Genomic DNA, 17747 nt, shown 5'->3' on the forward strand with positions numbered 1-17747 from the left:
GGTAAATACTAAAGTTTGCATGGGAGTCATGACTTACCCTTCCTAAAAGCGATTATTTTTGTCGATATTTTGCCCAATACAACATCTTCATTCTTAAACAACAGCTGAAAGACTGATATTTGTCTGCGTAGTTTTGTTTTTAATCGATATCCAGTTAACTTGATGCCGCTGTTGGTATGTTGGTCCGATGGAAACCCATCAGCCTTCGATGCATAGCATACTAGATCATTTTAATATGAGATTACGTTTTTTACGTGTGAAACGAGTATGATGTTTACAGCACAGAAGTTCCACATGAGACATAAGATTTGCTAGAGCAGGGTTTCTCAACTTAGGGTTCGCGACTCCTGAAGGTTTCATGAGGGTCGCGAGGGTATTGGAAGAGAAATATAAATAGAATTTTGTTCTGGTAAGCATATATTTATTTTGATATACACTATTAAGAACAAAAAATACTGGAGGTCTACTAAACATTTTCAACATGTGCAGAGTTGTTTAAAAATTAATTTAAATTAAAGAGTTACGATATAAAACTAATGAGAACTGCATATTGAAATACCAGAAAATACAAATGCAACAAAACCTGCATATTGAAATCAATCAAAATTGAAAACACTAATCCTCAATAGCTGTGTTGCGTTTCTTGATAAATCAACAATGGACAAATTATTCTGTGGTCAATAAAGGGGATTGCTTCTGTTTAGGGGGCGCGGTGGCTCAGTGGTAGAGCGTTCACCTCCGGTGCTTGGGAGCCCTGGTTCGATCCCAGCTCGCGCCGTGTGGACTTTGTGGTGGACAAACACCGTGCTCGTGGGTTTTCTCGGGGTTCTCCCGTTTCCTTCCACTTTCTTCATTTCACTCATTTCTCATTATCACCGTCTCCTTTAGCCTAACTGGCATAACCGTGGGACGTTAAACTTAAAAGATTTTTTGCTTCTGTTTAGGATCCTTTGTTGTTCTTTGTAGAATTGAGCGAATAGTGTTTTTTCCAGCAAGCTAGACAGAATGAAGGTAGATTTTTGGTATGGGATTTTATTTGTTTCCTATATTTTAAATGTAAACAAGTTGCTTTTAACAGTTTTTGGGGATACTGAAAACATATATAACAATGTATCAATTTCACGACAATATGAGGTAACTCAAAGTGGTGGCCTCTAGAAAATTAAAACATTCAATAACTTTTTTCTAACAACTGTCCAAGATTTTTTAAAACTAAAATTAGAAATCACTTAATTTTTGATCACGTGACCCAAAATTAAGGGAGTTATGAAGTTTTAAAATTTTCAAACGACTTCCATTTTGAAACAGTATGACGGATCGGATTCAATATTTGTAATACGAATGAATAGACTTCCCAGATTTCTGAAACTCCAAACCGGGACATTGTTAATGCCAATATTTTATCAGAAATTCTCGTGAGAAATTATCAACAAAACACATACACATTGAAAATTCATTGTGCACGTTTTCAAAAAATTTGAGTATAAGATTTATTACTACACACCATTCAGAATTCAAACAAGTTTACACTGCATAAATTTTAGTATGCACAAAGACAGTGTTTTGATTTGTAGCAAATAAGAGTAATAATAATAATAATAATAATAATAATAATAATAATAATAATAATAATAATAATAATAATAATAATAATAATAATAATAATAATAATAATAATAATACAGAAATCAGTTTGAGGTAGTTTAGTCTTAAAATTTGTTACTCAGTAGTCAAATTTCGTGTTCTAATTTCTCAAGCAGTTCAGTTTCTTTCAAGGTTTGTTTCTACTGAAATATATACATATAAAAAAAATAGCAAGACAAAAGTTAACAACTAGCTAGTTTAACATCCGAAAAAGGAAGAGGAAAGGAAGAACCACTACCTTTTATTCAGACTTATATTTTTCACTTTTTTGACCGGGACTTTACCGGTCAAACCGAGACGTTTAGCAAACTTATGAATAAACTGACCAGATTTGGTTTTAAATCCATTCGCTTTTTGGGAAGTTACTGTATCCACTATATACAAGAAATGGATTCTACTATTATAGAAATAGATGGATATCTTGAGATCTCCGCAATTATATTAAAAATCCCACACAAGCTTATTACAAAGCAGAAATTATAACGGGGTCGCTGGCACGAGGATGTGATAAAATGGGAGTTGTAATAGGAATTAGGTTTAGAACCAGTGTGCTAGAGCAACTCGTATGTCAACTTCAATATTTAGCAGTCATTGCTTGCTTTTGTTTCTAGTGTTACGGAAGCTGAGAAGGCTTGACGAACAATGTCAAGAGATTTTCTTTCACTAGCTAGAACTCATCTCTCTTTCTTTCTTTAAGTATAAACGTTAGATGTGAGAACATGTATTTTGAGTATAATATAGGGCACTTCTTTTTATTTTTAGGCCCAGCACTCTTGGAAGCCAAGACACAAGAAGGAAAGAGAGCATTAGATCTTGCAGCGTCAAAAGATGTTCGGGAGTTGCTCATTTCATATGAAAATAAGGAGTTTATTCCCGTGGGCATCACAAGTAACAGTTATGATTTAACGTGGCTTGAATTAATACAGGGAAGAACACCAAAGGAAGAACGGTGGAACTTAAATTTGACATTATTTCTGTTGAGTAAAACAATAGAGTTCTACTGTAACACGCACATGTTGGATCATGTTACGGCTTCATTCTTTAATGATAGTAGAACAAACACGTTTAGTATTGTTACATTAAGAAATGAAACTGAAAATCCGAAGTCCGATCTGAAAGTGGACTCATGGCTTTATTTCACGGACCTAAAGATGTATCCAACATTGCGTGAACTGATGTTTCGCTTGCAGGATATCAGTATTGATGAAGAGGATTTCAAACTTTCTTTAGCATTTGCACGTTAGATAAATGAATACATGTAGAGATGAATACAAAATTGCTTCTTTTTCTGTTTTGTGAAATATATGTGCATGTAAAATGTATTTTTCGTAAAGGAATCTGTTTATTTACACATCGCTAATGAGTTGAAGATCACCATACAATTTTAAACATGTTTAAAAACTTGTTTTTGCATTGATATGCAATAAGCAGTACAAAAATTTTTATCGTACAAATTCCCATAAATATTTGTTTTCTTTTCTATTACTTTTTAAAAATTCTCTTGGTCGGCGAATTCTGAGAGAATTCCCAATACGCAACGCAATAAGTAAATTTTGATAAAAGATGTGTTTACCATATATATTTATTATTAATTTATACTTTGCAATATTTTGCTTAACTGATAAAACTATTTTTTATATTTCATTCACGCACCCACACACCAATGAAAAATTTTCAAAGCGTTTCTAAAACGTGCCATCATTTTCCTTGAGAAAATATATCCTACTTCCCTTAAGGAAATATGTTCCATATGTTGTTGAAAACATTTTCCAAATAATACTGAAAATATTCTCGCAATACACTCAAAAACGTTGTAGAAATATTTTATACGCCGTTAGAAAAGTTTTCAAAAAAAATATTTTCTTTACGATTTCCAAATATTACTAAAAATGTATTTGAAACGGTTTATACAATGTTAACGAAATTGTTTTTAAAATGCTTCACATGAAATATTTTAAAATTATTTACCAACAACACAGAAAATAATTTGTTAAGAATGAAGAAAAATTTTTCTAAATATTTTTACAACGTATTGGGTATATTAGTTGAAATGTTTTCTGAAGATTTCTAATTCATTTTTAACAAAGATTAACGTTCTGTAAAATAATGTTCTGTAATGTTTTTGATTTATTATTGTATGTAGTTTCAGAACGTACTTAAAATATTTTCGAACATTTTCTGGTTTTTGCAGAGAAATATTTTAAATTCTATCTGAATATTTTTTCGTCATTACCACGATCAACACCTACAGTTTGAAATACATTTCTTTCTTCAAAACGGAAGGAAATGCATACTGAACAGTTTTCCAACTTTTGTGAGTTAAAATATCTGGATTTCATTTTTACAAATTGATGGGGTGGTAGAAGTTTGTGTATGTTGGAACCGGTATAGAACACACGGAAACTTCTTTCATCACATAAATTTGTGGAAATAAATTCTAGTATTTTAACTTAGGGTTGGAAAATTTCTTCAGTAGGCATCTACTTCAGTTTTGAGGAAACAAATGTATTTTAAACCATATAGTTTTGTTATTATGGTGATGATCAAATAATACCAAGGGAATTAAAATATGTAGTATTTAAAATATTTTCCCGTTAAAACTTTAAAAAATCTTAGCGGATATTTATTATGTGTTCTGAGGCTACTTACAATAACCAATCAAAAGCATATCAAAAACTGTCTGAAAATTGAATCATAAATATTTTCTTTGTATAAATTCATATATCAATATAACAGACGAAATACATTATATATTTATGGTATTAACAAACAAATTAATGAAAATGTATTAGATATTGTAGAGTCTGCGGGGCGAGCATATGACTGTTACAGATGAAATGATCGATGCTTGCCACAGATTACCTGATTCATCCTCTGGCACTGGTGGTGGTATTATTGTAAAATTTGTAAGGCGTACAGATAAAGAAATGTTCATTAAACAAAGAAAAGTAAAAAGAAATTTAAACACAGTACATTTGGGTTATACCTACAATCAGATGATTTATGTTAATCACTCTCTCACGTCATACAGAAGATGTATCTTTGGTCATGCTAGAAAGAAGCAATGCGAAAATAACTATGGTTACTTATGGGTTGATTATTCAGGGAATATAAAACTAAGAAAGAAAAAGGAAGATACGTTCGTGTGTGCTATAAGAACACTCGAGGATGTTAACAACCTAGTTACAACCTAATGGATACTGTAAAGATTGGTAATTTAACCATTTACTATCAAAATGTTAGGGGTTTAAATACAAAGTGTCAGGAATTTTATTTAAATACATTAAGCAATAATTTTGATGTAATTGTTATTACCGAAAGTTTGTTGCATAATAACTTTTATAATAATGAATTATTTGATGATAATTAAAAGGTATATCGAAGCGATAGAAATGGAAATAAACGTAGTGGTGGGGTGTTGATTGCAATAAGGGGTAAGTACGATTCCAAACTGATTGATTTAAAAAGCGAAACAGAATCCTTAGTTGTAAAAGTAGTTTTACATAGTGTATCATTGTATATTGTGACTGTATACTTTACACCTGCTTCTTCTATTGATAAGTATATGTCTTTTTATTACATGTTTGAGTCGCATCTGGATTTTCAATATCATAATATACTAGTTATTGGTGGTTTTAATTTACCTTTAATTAGTGATTCCAAATATGACTTACAAACCGGAGGTAGCGCCTACAAAAATTTGCTAAATTTTATGAACCTATATAATCTATTTACCTTGAATGACATTAAGAATAGCAATAACAAAACGCTTGATTTAGTCTTAACTAATATTTTAAATACTGTAATAACTAGAGAATTAATGCCGATGGTATCTGAAGACAAGGAACATCCTGCTCTAAGAATATTAATAAGTACAAAAAGTAATGTTAGTAGGGTCAAGAACGAAACTATATATTATAACAATTTTCGAAGAGCAGACTTTCTTCAATTGTATAGAATGTTGCGTGATACGAATTGGTCTGCCTTGTATAATGCAGATTGTGTAGAACTAGCTACTAGCATATTTTATAATAAAATTAATGAGGTTTTTTCTAGTACGGTTCCGAAAATACGAAAAAGAACAAGTAGAAGATATCCATGTTGGTTTACTAAAGAAATCATTAAGATGCTAAAATTAAAAGATTACTGTCGGAAACATATTGCGATAGCGGAAGAATATAAGGAATTATTTAGGCAAACAAGGAAAAAAATAAAAACTATGATTAGTAAAGCATACTCAAATTATTTACGAGAAATAGAAAATAATATAAAATCTGATCCAAAATCTCTCTGGAACTTCTTAAATAATAAAAAAGTAAATCGTAATGTAATGAACTATTCAATGAAGTTTCAAGATGTTCCTCTTGAAACTACAAGTGATATAGCGGAAGGATTTGGTAGATATTTTCAATCTGTGTACACAGATAGCTCTGTACAACATACACATCGCGAAAATATTCTACCTTTGTCACCTAACTCGTTATCAATAGGCTTAATTACTGATGTTGAGTATAAAAGTGCTATAAAAAAAACTGAAACCAAAACGCTCATGTGGTCCAGATGGAATACCTCCATATTTACTAAAAGCGTGTTCAAATATCTTAATGCGACCGCTATGTACAATCTTTAATCTTATAATAAGGACTCAAGTATTTCCTGAAGACTGGAAAATAACACGAATTTGCCCAATATTTAAGTCGGGTGATACGTGCAATATTGAAAATTACAGCCCAGTTGCTGTAATTTGCACTCCGGCTAAGGTTTTGGAACATATCCTATATAGCAGAATTTTTAATCATGTAAAATGTTTTCAAGATATCAATCAACATGGATTTTACCCTGGTCGATCTTCAACTACAAATTTAGTTAATTTATTTCAAGATATACACAGTTCATTTTCATATAAAACTAGTACACACACGATTTACTTGGATTTTAGTAAAGCCTTTGACAAAATAAATCATAGCATACTTTTAAATAAATTATCATCATATGAATTAACTCAACCTTTTTTGAATTTAATTAAATCATACTTATCTAGAAGAAAATATTTTGTACAATACAAACAATCGAAATCATTAGAATACGTAGCTACCTCGGGAGTACCTCAAGGATCAAATCTGGATCCATTATTTTTTCTATTGTATATTAATAACTTACAGTTCTCAATAAAACATTCCAAATACCTTATGTATGCAGACGATGTAAAATTATATAAAGAAGTAAGGTGTATTACAGATACAATAAAACTGCAAGATGATCTTGATTTAGTATATAAATGGAGTGTAGAAAATAAGCTTAACCTTAATATTAAAAAATGTGCATTTATGATAATGTCAAGAGTGTATTAATTGTTATTCATATACTCTTAATGGTGAAGACATGGAAGAAATTACCACATGTAAAGATTTAGGGGTAAAAATTACACGTAATTTATCATTTGATAACCATATCACTAAATTGGTTCTTTATGTCTATAGACAGCTTGATTTCATTATACGGAACACCAGAAATTTAAATGATGATGTAGCTTTTTCTATGGTGTATAATAGCTTGGTTCGGACCAAAATAGAATATACATGCGTTGTTTGGGCTCCATATTATAAATCTCTTCAGGAGAAAATAGAAAGTATTCAAAAGAAATTCCTAAGGTATTTCTATTTTATAACAATGGACGCTTCCGCTATAAGAAACAAAATATCGTATAAAACCCTTCTAGATAAATTTAACTATGTTAGTTTGAGTAACAGACGTGAGTTTTTTCAACAATTATTTCTCTATAAAATTATGAATTCTTATGTTGACAATAGTAATTTCTTACAAAAAAATTGGACTCAATGCTAGACCAGGCTATCTACGTAAGCGACATCTATTGACTGTAGATGTTCCAAGAACTGAAATGTATAAAGGCTTACCATTATATAGAATGTGCAGTGAGTTTAATAGCATATCAGTATTAAACAAAGATCTAGATTTGGCATTACCTCTGTCTCTGTATACAAAGAAGTTGAAAAATACAGGGTGTGGCACGTAAAACCGGCCCGTAAAGTGAACATATAAAATGAAATGTAATGTATTGAATATGATTAACTACAACACATAAATGAAATGTAATGTATTGAATATGACTACTCACCTTCACAGCAGCCTTCCCAGCAGGTGCTGAAAGTGTCCTCCGCCCACTTCAACACACATGTGAGCACGATTGAGGAGATTCATATATACCCTTGTCAGATTCATATATACCCTTCTGTCATATATACCTTTTGCTGGCACAGAACGTCCTGGAAATTTCTCCCGAAACAAATTCTTTGTTTTCATAAAAGATCCAGTGAGAATGAACCCTTCAACAATGGCAACACGCTCGGGTATCGAATACGGCATTATCACACACTGACACTCACCCGGCTTAACACAACGAGGCCTTTTTCTCAACTGGTTTCGACAAGTTTCACTGGCTGCGGCTGCACGTGACTGCTGCAGGTCACGTAAGTCGACCCGACCTCGACACGCCATCTCTTGGTAGGAAGGTAGATTATTTAAGTGTTGCCAAAAACACAATATACCAGAATATTACGACGGGCCGGTTTTACGTGCCGCACCCTGTATATTGTATTAGAATGTGAATACATGCATTTGCATATACATGTGTATAGCAATTATTTGACTTTTAATGGGTTCTTTACTTGTAATACTCTTCACGTTTAACGGTTTATACTCTTACGATAGTTATTATTGTCGTTGTCAGATATCTACAGGACTTTTGTCAGTATCATTATATTTACTATTATGTATAATATTATATTATATGAACTATCTATATTATGTACCTTCTGTAATTGGAGATTCTATTCTCCGTTGAAGGACAATAAATAAATAAATAAATATCTGAAATTAATTTAACATAATCCGAACTCTTTCTACATTATAAAACACTTCAAAAATTAAGTAAACTAATACCTAATGTTAACTAATTTATATCTGATTAAAACTTATAAGGTATGTCCAAATGAAAAGGACATTTCTACTGTAGCAGCATTGTCTTGAATCACAGGGGGTACATATGATCACACCGGTAGGTGGTGCGGTGTATTTTGTCGATAGAGCGCGGTGTGCCAGTTTGCAGGTGTACCGAGCAGCTTAAACCTTGTGTACTCCGTAGAAGAAAATTGTTTCGCCGCATGGAGGGATGCATCATAGATTCCTCATGAAAGTAAGGAGCTGTAATCCAATTTCTTCGTGCAGAAAAGTGTATCTTCCAATGGGATTTCCACCTCTTCGGTCTCTCAAAACAGTCACCTAGAGGCGAACGTTTCACCTGGGAGAAATTGGCTCCGTAACCCTAGTGTTTGTACACTGAAACAATCCATTCATTTCTTGCCCACTGGGATCAATATTAGTGGCAATTATGTGTAGGTATCATGTTCAACGTTAACTGTACTTCACTTTTTATGTATTGCACACAAACACACACACACACACACACACACTGTTAATAAGTCTTCAGCTATAGTTGGAGCCTTTTCACTTGGGCAGTTCTTATACATTAGTAAAAATAAGTACCTTCTAGAAACTCAAAATTATTTAAAAAATAATTATCAATGTTTTCTTCAGACTTTAGTGAATTTTGGTTCCTATTTCCGTTGTAAAAATACAAAATATAACTTTAATTATTTTTCATATTGCTTTTTTTTTAAAAAAAATATCAGCTATATTTCTGAAATTGTCCAAATAAAACGTGAAATTATAATTTATAGTATTGTTTTTCGATATTAACATTATAAATAAACTTTTATTGTTAGTAATGTTGCAGATTTTATTAAAATAGTAAAATGTTTGATATTGCAAACTGACACGAACAAATGAACGAAATAAAGAAAACTGTAATGAGGAAATAATAAACTAACTAACTAACTCTATGGAACCCGGAGGTTCAGTGCCGCGTTCACAAAAGCTCTCCACTGACTTCTATCCTTAGCTAATTGCATCCAGTTTCTACTTTGTATTCCTATCTCTGCGAGATCCATCTTAATATTGTCCTCCCATCTGCGCCTAGGTGTTCCTAATGGTCGTTTTCCTATGGGTCTACCAGTCAAGACTTTGAAAGCGTTTCTACTTTCTTCCATTCTAGCTACATGACCTGCCCACCTAAGCCTCCTAGACTTGACGACCCTAACAATGTTAGGTAAACCGTATAAACTATGTAGTTCCTCGTTATGAAGCTTCCGCCATTCCCCATTCTCGTTCCTCTTGGGTCCGAATATTCTTCTCAGGATCCTGTTCTCAAATACTTTCAGTCTATGTTCTTCCCTCAGAGTAAGCGACCATGTTTCACAACCATACAGAACAACAGGCATGATTATCGTTTTATATATTTTAAGCTTCAAATTCCTCGACAGAATTCGCGACGACAAGAGATTTTGAACCGAATAGTAACACGAATTCCCTGCTTTTAGTCGACATTTAATTTCTTCGTGAATATGATTTTCGTCTGTTAATATTGATCCTAAATATTTGAAAGTATCCACTTTATCAAAAGCATTATTTAATATTTTAACGCCTCCACAATTTGCTGTATTACGGTCCCGACGCACTTCCATGTATTTAGTTTTATCTGCATTTACTTCTAAACCCATGTCCTTACAAGCGTTTAATAAGATCTCTGCATGCATTTCTACTGTTCTCCTATCATCCCCTATTAAATTTACATCATCAGCATATGCCATAACCTGGTGAATGCCGTTCAACTCTAGGCCCTGGTTGCTATCTTTGATTTTCCTTATGGCGTATTCCAGCACAAAGTTAAATAATAATGGCGACAACGCATCTCCTTGTTTCAGGCCATTTTCGACGTGGAAGCTCGTGGACAAAAATTTTCCTACCCGGACTTTACTTTGAGATTCACTTAAACATATCTTAATTAATCTAATTAGCTTTCTCGGTATTCCAAGTTCTGTAATAACGTTGTATAATGTTTCTCTCCTAACCGAGTCGTAAGCCTTTCTAAAATCAATAAATAGTTGATGTACCGGGGTATTGTATTCCCACTTCTTTTCGAGTATTTGGCGAATGGTAAATATTTGGTCGATAGTTGATCGATTTCGTCTAAATCGGCACTGATAATCTCCAATAATTTCATCTGCGTATGGGGTCAATCTTGCTAACAGAATATTTGAAAGGATTTTATAGGATGTTGACAGAAGAGAAATGCCTCGATAATTATTACAGTCAGTTTTGTCGCCTTTCTTGTGAATTGGAACAATGATTGATTCTTTCCACTCTTGTGGCAATTCTTCCTTGTTCCAGATAAGGAGAATGAGTTTGTGTATCTTGTTCCACAATTTTTCGCCTCCAGCTAAAATTAACTCAGCCGGAATTTCATCTACGCCCGGAGATTTGTGTTTCTTCAATTTCTTTATAGCGGCTTCCACTTCTATTCGATTGGGTTCTGGAATATACGGTTCTGCGGTGTGTATCTCCTTTTCTCCACGCACATTAGTTTTTGGCTGCGTGTTCAGCAAATCGTCAAAGAAATCTTTCCATCTATTTAAGAGGCTATCCGTATCGGTGAGAACTGTTCCGTCAGATTTCTTTAATATATAAGCACGAGGTTGATAGCCTTTCTTAAATTCGCTGATCCCCTTATACATGTCCCGAATATTTTTATTTTTACTATTATCTTCAAGTTCCTTAATTTTAGCTTTCAAAAAATCCCGTTTCTTTGTTCTAAAAGTTTTGGAAGTTTCCCGCCTGATATCTGCGAAATTTTGTGTAGTTGTTTCATTCGGATTTTGTAGCCACCGTAATTTTGCCTGTTTTCTCTTCTCTGCTAGTTTAATGCATTCTTGGTCGAACCATGGTTTGTTCCTACGTATTTCCGCGTGTCCCAATTTTTCTATTGCTGAACTTTTAATGCTATCTCTAATTTCAATCCAAGTATCCTCAACACTAGTGCACTCCGAATCTTCTAAAACCGCGAATCTATTCGAAACTTCAATCTGGTATTCCTCTCTTACCTGGCTCTCTTCTAATTTCTTTAAATTAAATCTCTCCGTTTTCGGACATTGAATATTACCTTTATTCAACGATAATCTCTCCCGTATTATCGCTACTACCAGGTAGTGATCAGTGTCACAATCAGCCCCTCTAAACGACCGGACGTCAATTATGCTAGATTGTCTTCTTCTATCTACTAAAACGTGATCAATTTGATTATGTGTTTTTCCGTCTGGTGATGTCCAAGTGTATTTATGAACGTCGCGATGTGGGAATTTTGTACTCTTCACGATTAGGTTTTTGGATGTTGCAAAGTTCACGAGTCTAACACCGTTGTCATTACTTTCCTTATGCAAACTTTCGTTCCCTATAATCGGTTTGAAAATATCCTCTCGTCCTACCTTCGCATTGAAATCCCCTAATAGAATCTTCATATGGTATCGCGGGAGTTGGTCAAATATCCGTTCCACTTCTTCGTAAAAACTATCTTTTATATCGTCACCCTTATCTTCAGTTGGAGAATGTACATTTAAAACAATAATATCACACCACCGTCCCTTGAGAGTAATAAAAGAAAGTCTGTCAGTAACAAATTCAACCCGTTTAATTGCTGGTAATATTCGTTTGTGAACGAAAAACCCTGTTCCTAACTGGTGATTTTTATTTCCTTCCCCGTAAAAGAACGTAAAATTTCCGGAATTCTCAGATCCATTTCCTTCCCACCTAACTTCCTGAACTCCTACTAAGTCCATCCTGTATTTCTCTAACTCACTCGTTACAGATTTTAACGCGCCTGCCCTATAAAGACTTCTAATATTCCATGTTCCAAATCTCATGTCCATTTTCTTTTGCTGATGTCGTGCCAAGTTATCAGTCCTTGTCCGAGGCTTTTGTGAATGTTTCTGAACAAGTACCTTTTTTTACAGGATGAGGGTGTTAGCCTTACCCAAACCCCCAAGCTGGAGGACCACTCCTAGTCGTCTGTCCGCGACTGCTTATTCAGTATATTCGCAGCTAACCTCTATATCTAGAGGCCTTCTCCTCGATCCGCAACCTGAGGACGCGCCATGCCGTGGTGACAGGAACCCACGTTACACGAAATGAGGAAATAATTCAGAAATGAATTCAAAATAGATGGACTGTCCACTTTTTATTGAGTACTAATAAACTAATTATTGTACCATAAGTCAAAACAATTAAAATATTAAACAATTAAGTTCAAACTTAAATTGTATTATATTAATAACTAAAGGAACAGTGAATTTTTAAATCAAATTAGAGAGTGGAATTAAACGAATGGTTACAATTCCTTATTGTCACAAGTGACAATATTTTATTGATAAAGTAATTGACTTATAATGGTAGTATAGTGGATATTTTCGTAACAATATAAATTAGTTAACTGTAAATATTTAAGAGTATTGAGTTTAAAACCAGATATAGTATGTTAGATTAACTGTATAACAGACATTTTTTAGAATTACTTAATGTTAGGCGAATTATAACAGAAATAAGCTAAATATTTAAACACTTAAATCCGCCTGTCACTTTCAGAGACCTCCTAATATCATGTCACATTCAAAATAGACAGTTAAAGTTTTTTGTAGTCATACTTTACCTTTGTGCATATTTCGCTTGGTTTTAACCAAACAATGGTCTCTCTTGCCGTATTTGTAATTTTGTATAAACTATTCCATTGCGATGCTGGATGCAGGACGAATGCAAAATGCAGAATAATTTTTTACTTGCAAACTTGGTTATTTTATATGGACTATTGTCCTTGTTTGTCTTAATTATTTTTCCTTTTTACTTTGCCAAAAGACAATATAAAAAATTTACAAAATTTTGGGAAAGTCCTAATTACTATTTTTTTGAAAAATATTGTTGTTATCTAATAATGTAAAAATAAGTATTTTTAACTTTAATTTACTTCGAGGTTTGCTTTTTTTGTAATTTTATCCAAATTGTTAATTACTACTAACAAGCATTGTTTTTTAACTACAAGTAATTTTTAACTATTTTGCTTCTGCTTCCAAAGATTTATTGATTACAAATACTGTTTCTGTTATTTTTTAAAATAATGTTATGGACGTATCCAACAGTTAAAATATTATAAAAAACTTTGTTCCATTTTCATGTACCAAATTGACATTATAATTTTTATGAATAAAAATAATGATTTTTCAAATTCTTAGTTTATGATTTTATCACATTATTGACGAAGTAGAATATATTTTTTCTTTCTTTTGAACTGGGTAAATGGGTGTTCATTAGAAAAAGTATATTGTGCTGCCTTTTTAGGGAATTTATAATAATTAAAAAGACATCGGTAATTATGGTAACAAGATCTTGGATGGAAGCCACCATTTTATAATACAATTGTGTGATAATTTTGATTAGTTTGTACTCACGTTATCTACTCCACCGAACCAGAAAATCCGGACGAGTTAATAAAAATATTACAAACTCAGGCCATAATAACAAAAACAAAAGTTTAATTAAGTTCCGAAAACAATAATTAGAATTCAACTTAAAAACTGCAGAAGCTAATGAGAACATTTACCTTGTTTTCTTAAATCCAATTCATATGAACTGCAATGATTATCGTCGTGTTTTACGAATTCCTAATTTCAAGGTATTCGACAATAAAAAAATGAGTTACAATAAACAATATCACCATTTCGATTAGTATTCGCAACGCAATTTAAAACTAAATTCGTATATTTCTAAAAGAAATATGCGATCCGACAATTCCAATTTTTGTTTAGATCAAGAACCCTCAGTTCTTGCTAAGGAGACAATCCTGCCATGAAGCCATCTCGCTAAATTACACAAGACTGCAAATGATAATCATCTGAATGTTGTTTTCGTTTTGATAGGTGAATTTAATAGTTCTTGACTTGCTGATTCCGAAAATGAAGTCCGTTTTTTTTCTGCAAATTGACTTTGAAAATCTAACCCAATACCACAAAATTTGTAAGTATATATTATATATGGGATCAGAGAAAAGAGGGAACTATACAGATATCTGTACTGAAAAGTAAATCTGAAAGAGTAAAAATACATTCACCCACAAAAATATTTTCATTCTTTATATAATATAACCCTACATCTGATGAATATGTAAGACAAACAAATACTTTTCAGTTGTTTTTCAAACGCTTTTTTCTGTAAGCTTTGGTGAGAGTCTTATGCTTTTCTTAAGTCCGCCATCATGCTAACACTCCATCTACCCTGGTATCTATGCTCCGTATGTCGCATATCCTAGTAAAACCTCACATCTTGCTTATCACTTACTTGAACAAGATTTTCTGGAATGTAATCCAGATGTCAATGCAAGACATGTATCTTAATACTCATGTCGCACCCAAGTTCTTGAAATTTCAACAACATAGTTTCTACAATGTTCTCATAATATAGACTTTTGTAGTTACACTTTTAGTAGAAAATTCTGTTACACTACTGAATGCCACCCAGGCATCTCTCTCAGCTGGATTCATTGTTAATTTAAAATCTATTTTCCATAAGTGTTCGTATATCGGGGTTAGTAAATATGCCTCATTTCACTTTTCCATAGGAAAAGGATAGAAATGTATTATATATAAACTTGAAACATTGTCCTTGTTTATCAAGTGCTTTCACAAATTGCTTAATAAGTTCCAACTTAATGTTAAGATGTGGAAGTAATATTTTGTCCTAACGAACGTTCATGTGCAATATTTTTAGATCCTGGATTCCAAAGTACCCATAATGGCCATTCCCTTCTTACCCAATGCTCACTTCTTTCCCTACTATCCCACTCAAAAATGAAACATGACATCTTCGTATATCTAGATTGCTGTCCTAGTAAAATGCCCAAAATCTTGAAATTACCACACACTTCCCACCCATGTTCTTGATATTTAATTTTCTTTAGAATTAATTTCATCGTTTCTTTCATTGAAATCGAATGGTCAATAAGTACGGATGAGTACTTATAAATACTTGTAGATAAAAATAAATGTCAATTGCATGGATTAAATTTATAACTAATTTTCTTTCCTCATAATTGCTTACAGACTCACTGCTATCTAGGGAGCGCTTGATGAACTACAGAGCAAACAGATACTAATTATTAGGTTCGAGCGTAATTAGTGAATTGCTAGTAATTCTAGGGTGATTCTGAATGAGAGACCTCAAACACATGTAATCCACATGAAATTTTCAAAACAATACCCATGCGAACCATTGTTATGAGAGAAAATGTTTAATTAATCTTACATAAATGTGTTATGGTCTAATATTCATTTAAACAAGCAGATAGCGAATATTTTAATTTGAAAATAACCTTTATGCAGATGACTAGAACAACAGAAAACGATAAAATGTATAACCATTACTTCTCGTGTATTTATTTTGTGAACATCAACAAAACGATCAGGCTGACAAACAAAAAAATATATTTTGACGCGTCGTTAAGAACATGATATAACCAGTGATGTGACTAATATTCTTTTATATTCGTACATAATAGTTGTAACAGTGAGAAAACAAATAAAAGAACTATCAAAGACACTTGTGTACCTTTACAACTATTTTACTTTTAAATCTTTCGATAATAAAGATATATGATCAGGACATGACAGTATTAGCCAGATAATTCTTAGTAGTCCCTGGTATTCAAGATTTTCTTTCACACAATATACAAACAACAGCGCTACCTCTTTCATTACGCTTAACGTATTTCTAATGCGCATTTCCTTGTAATCATTTCTAATAGAGAAAACACATTTACTTCCATTAATATTTTTTTCAGCATCATATCTCCTCATGAATAAGAGCCTGTTTCTTACTTTTATTTCTTCGGAACTTTGATATGACATATTAAACACCGACACAATATATCCACACTACGCGAAACACGTACTTATAAGGGAGGTATGTGAACCGTGACAGCTAGATATTTATGAGAATTGGTACCCTGACTAACTGTGGGTCGCTTATCATTGTAGTGATAGTCACTCGGTGCGGAAATGCCTTGTTTACCCGCTATTTATAATACATATACCAAGCAGTGACCGGGTGAGGCTGTGTCGAGTTATACCCCAAAAACGCCGCAAAAAGACAGAAAATGAAAAATGTGTAAAGGTAACATAATACCTACGGGAAGGGGACACTTCACTAAGAACATGGCAGTAGTGTCACACAAGCAGTATTGCCATTACAACACAAACTTATATTTTTTTAAATAGAACGTATATCATTTTATGGCTTTAAAATAGTTGTCATAAAAAGTGAAAGAAAATAGGCAAAAGGTGGGATATCAGTGTTGCCAAATAAGGGAGATATGAGGCTCTAAAGTTGAGAAATTTCGAAGTCCGTACAATGAAACGAACAAATGTACAACAACAAGACTACAGAAGGAACAAATGTATAGTAGGAAGTAAACTATAGCATGCACAACATCCAATGACGAACGGGTTATCCAAAAAGGTCACATGTTAGAGTGGCTGTAGAAAAAGAAGTCCTATGTTACAAAATGCGGAAATTTGAAGAGCACGTCTTCCTGTAGCGCAGGAATTTCAATGGCGTTTCTGTAGAATCGATATATCGAACCGTTCTCGAGAGTTATAACAAGAACTCTCTCTGGGTTACAACACACAAAATCCTGCATGCCTTTCATACCATAGAAAAGACGGTGCAGAGCCTGAAAAGAGTGCAGAAAAGCTGTGGCACGAATGGTAGCAAATCTATGACAAGAAAGTACGTAAGAAACGATTCGCAATGAGTAATGACCTGTGATAGGTGTCAGTCGAGAATATAGAAACGTTAGCATATGAGACAATGATGAAGAAAAACACACTGCATTCAGTTTACCAGTAATATACAGGCGCGAAATATTTTCATATAGTACACCAATATGTACAACAGAAAAATCATAGATAGTATAGCAAAATACGTACATTTCTCGCCCTGGCCGCACACACGATATGAAGTTGATGTTTTCCAACATGTTCTGCGGTGATTATGTGGTTCCAAAACGAAGTAATCAGGATAAAGCAGCATGAAGCAGTACAAACGCTTCACAAACGCTCCTTGTTCTCACTCTTCCTGGGAACAGTCACTAT

The 17747-nt window shown here is 33.1% G+C and overlaps 1 protein-coding gene across 1 annotated transcript in view; it reads left to right on the forward strand.

The window, feature by feature from the left end:
* LOC145683439 (uncharacterized) overlaps window positions 1-3472 on the forward strand; it is a 122920-nt gene extending 119448 nt beyond the window's left edge. Inside the window, exon 4 of the mRNA XM_081754772.1 lies at window positions 2407-3472. Within this exon, the coding sequence (XP_081610898.1) occupies window positions 2407-2888 (482 nt within the window). The 3' untranslated portion in view covers window positions 2889-3472. The remainder of the gene's footprint in view (window positions 1-2406) is intronic.
* The last annotated feature ends 14275 nt before the right edge of the window (window positions 3473-17747 follow it).

This window comes from Thermobia domestica, chromosome 4 (assembly GCF_964235325.1).
Source record: "Thermobia domestica chromosome 4, izTheDome1.hap1.1, whole genome shotgun sequence".
Taxonomy (NCBI): Eukaryota; Metazoa; Arthropoda; class Insecta; order Zygentoma; family Lepismatidae; genus Thermobia; species Thermobia domestica.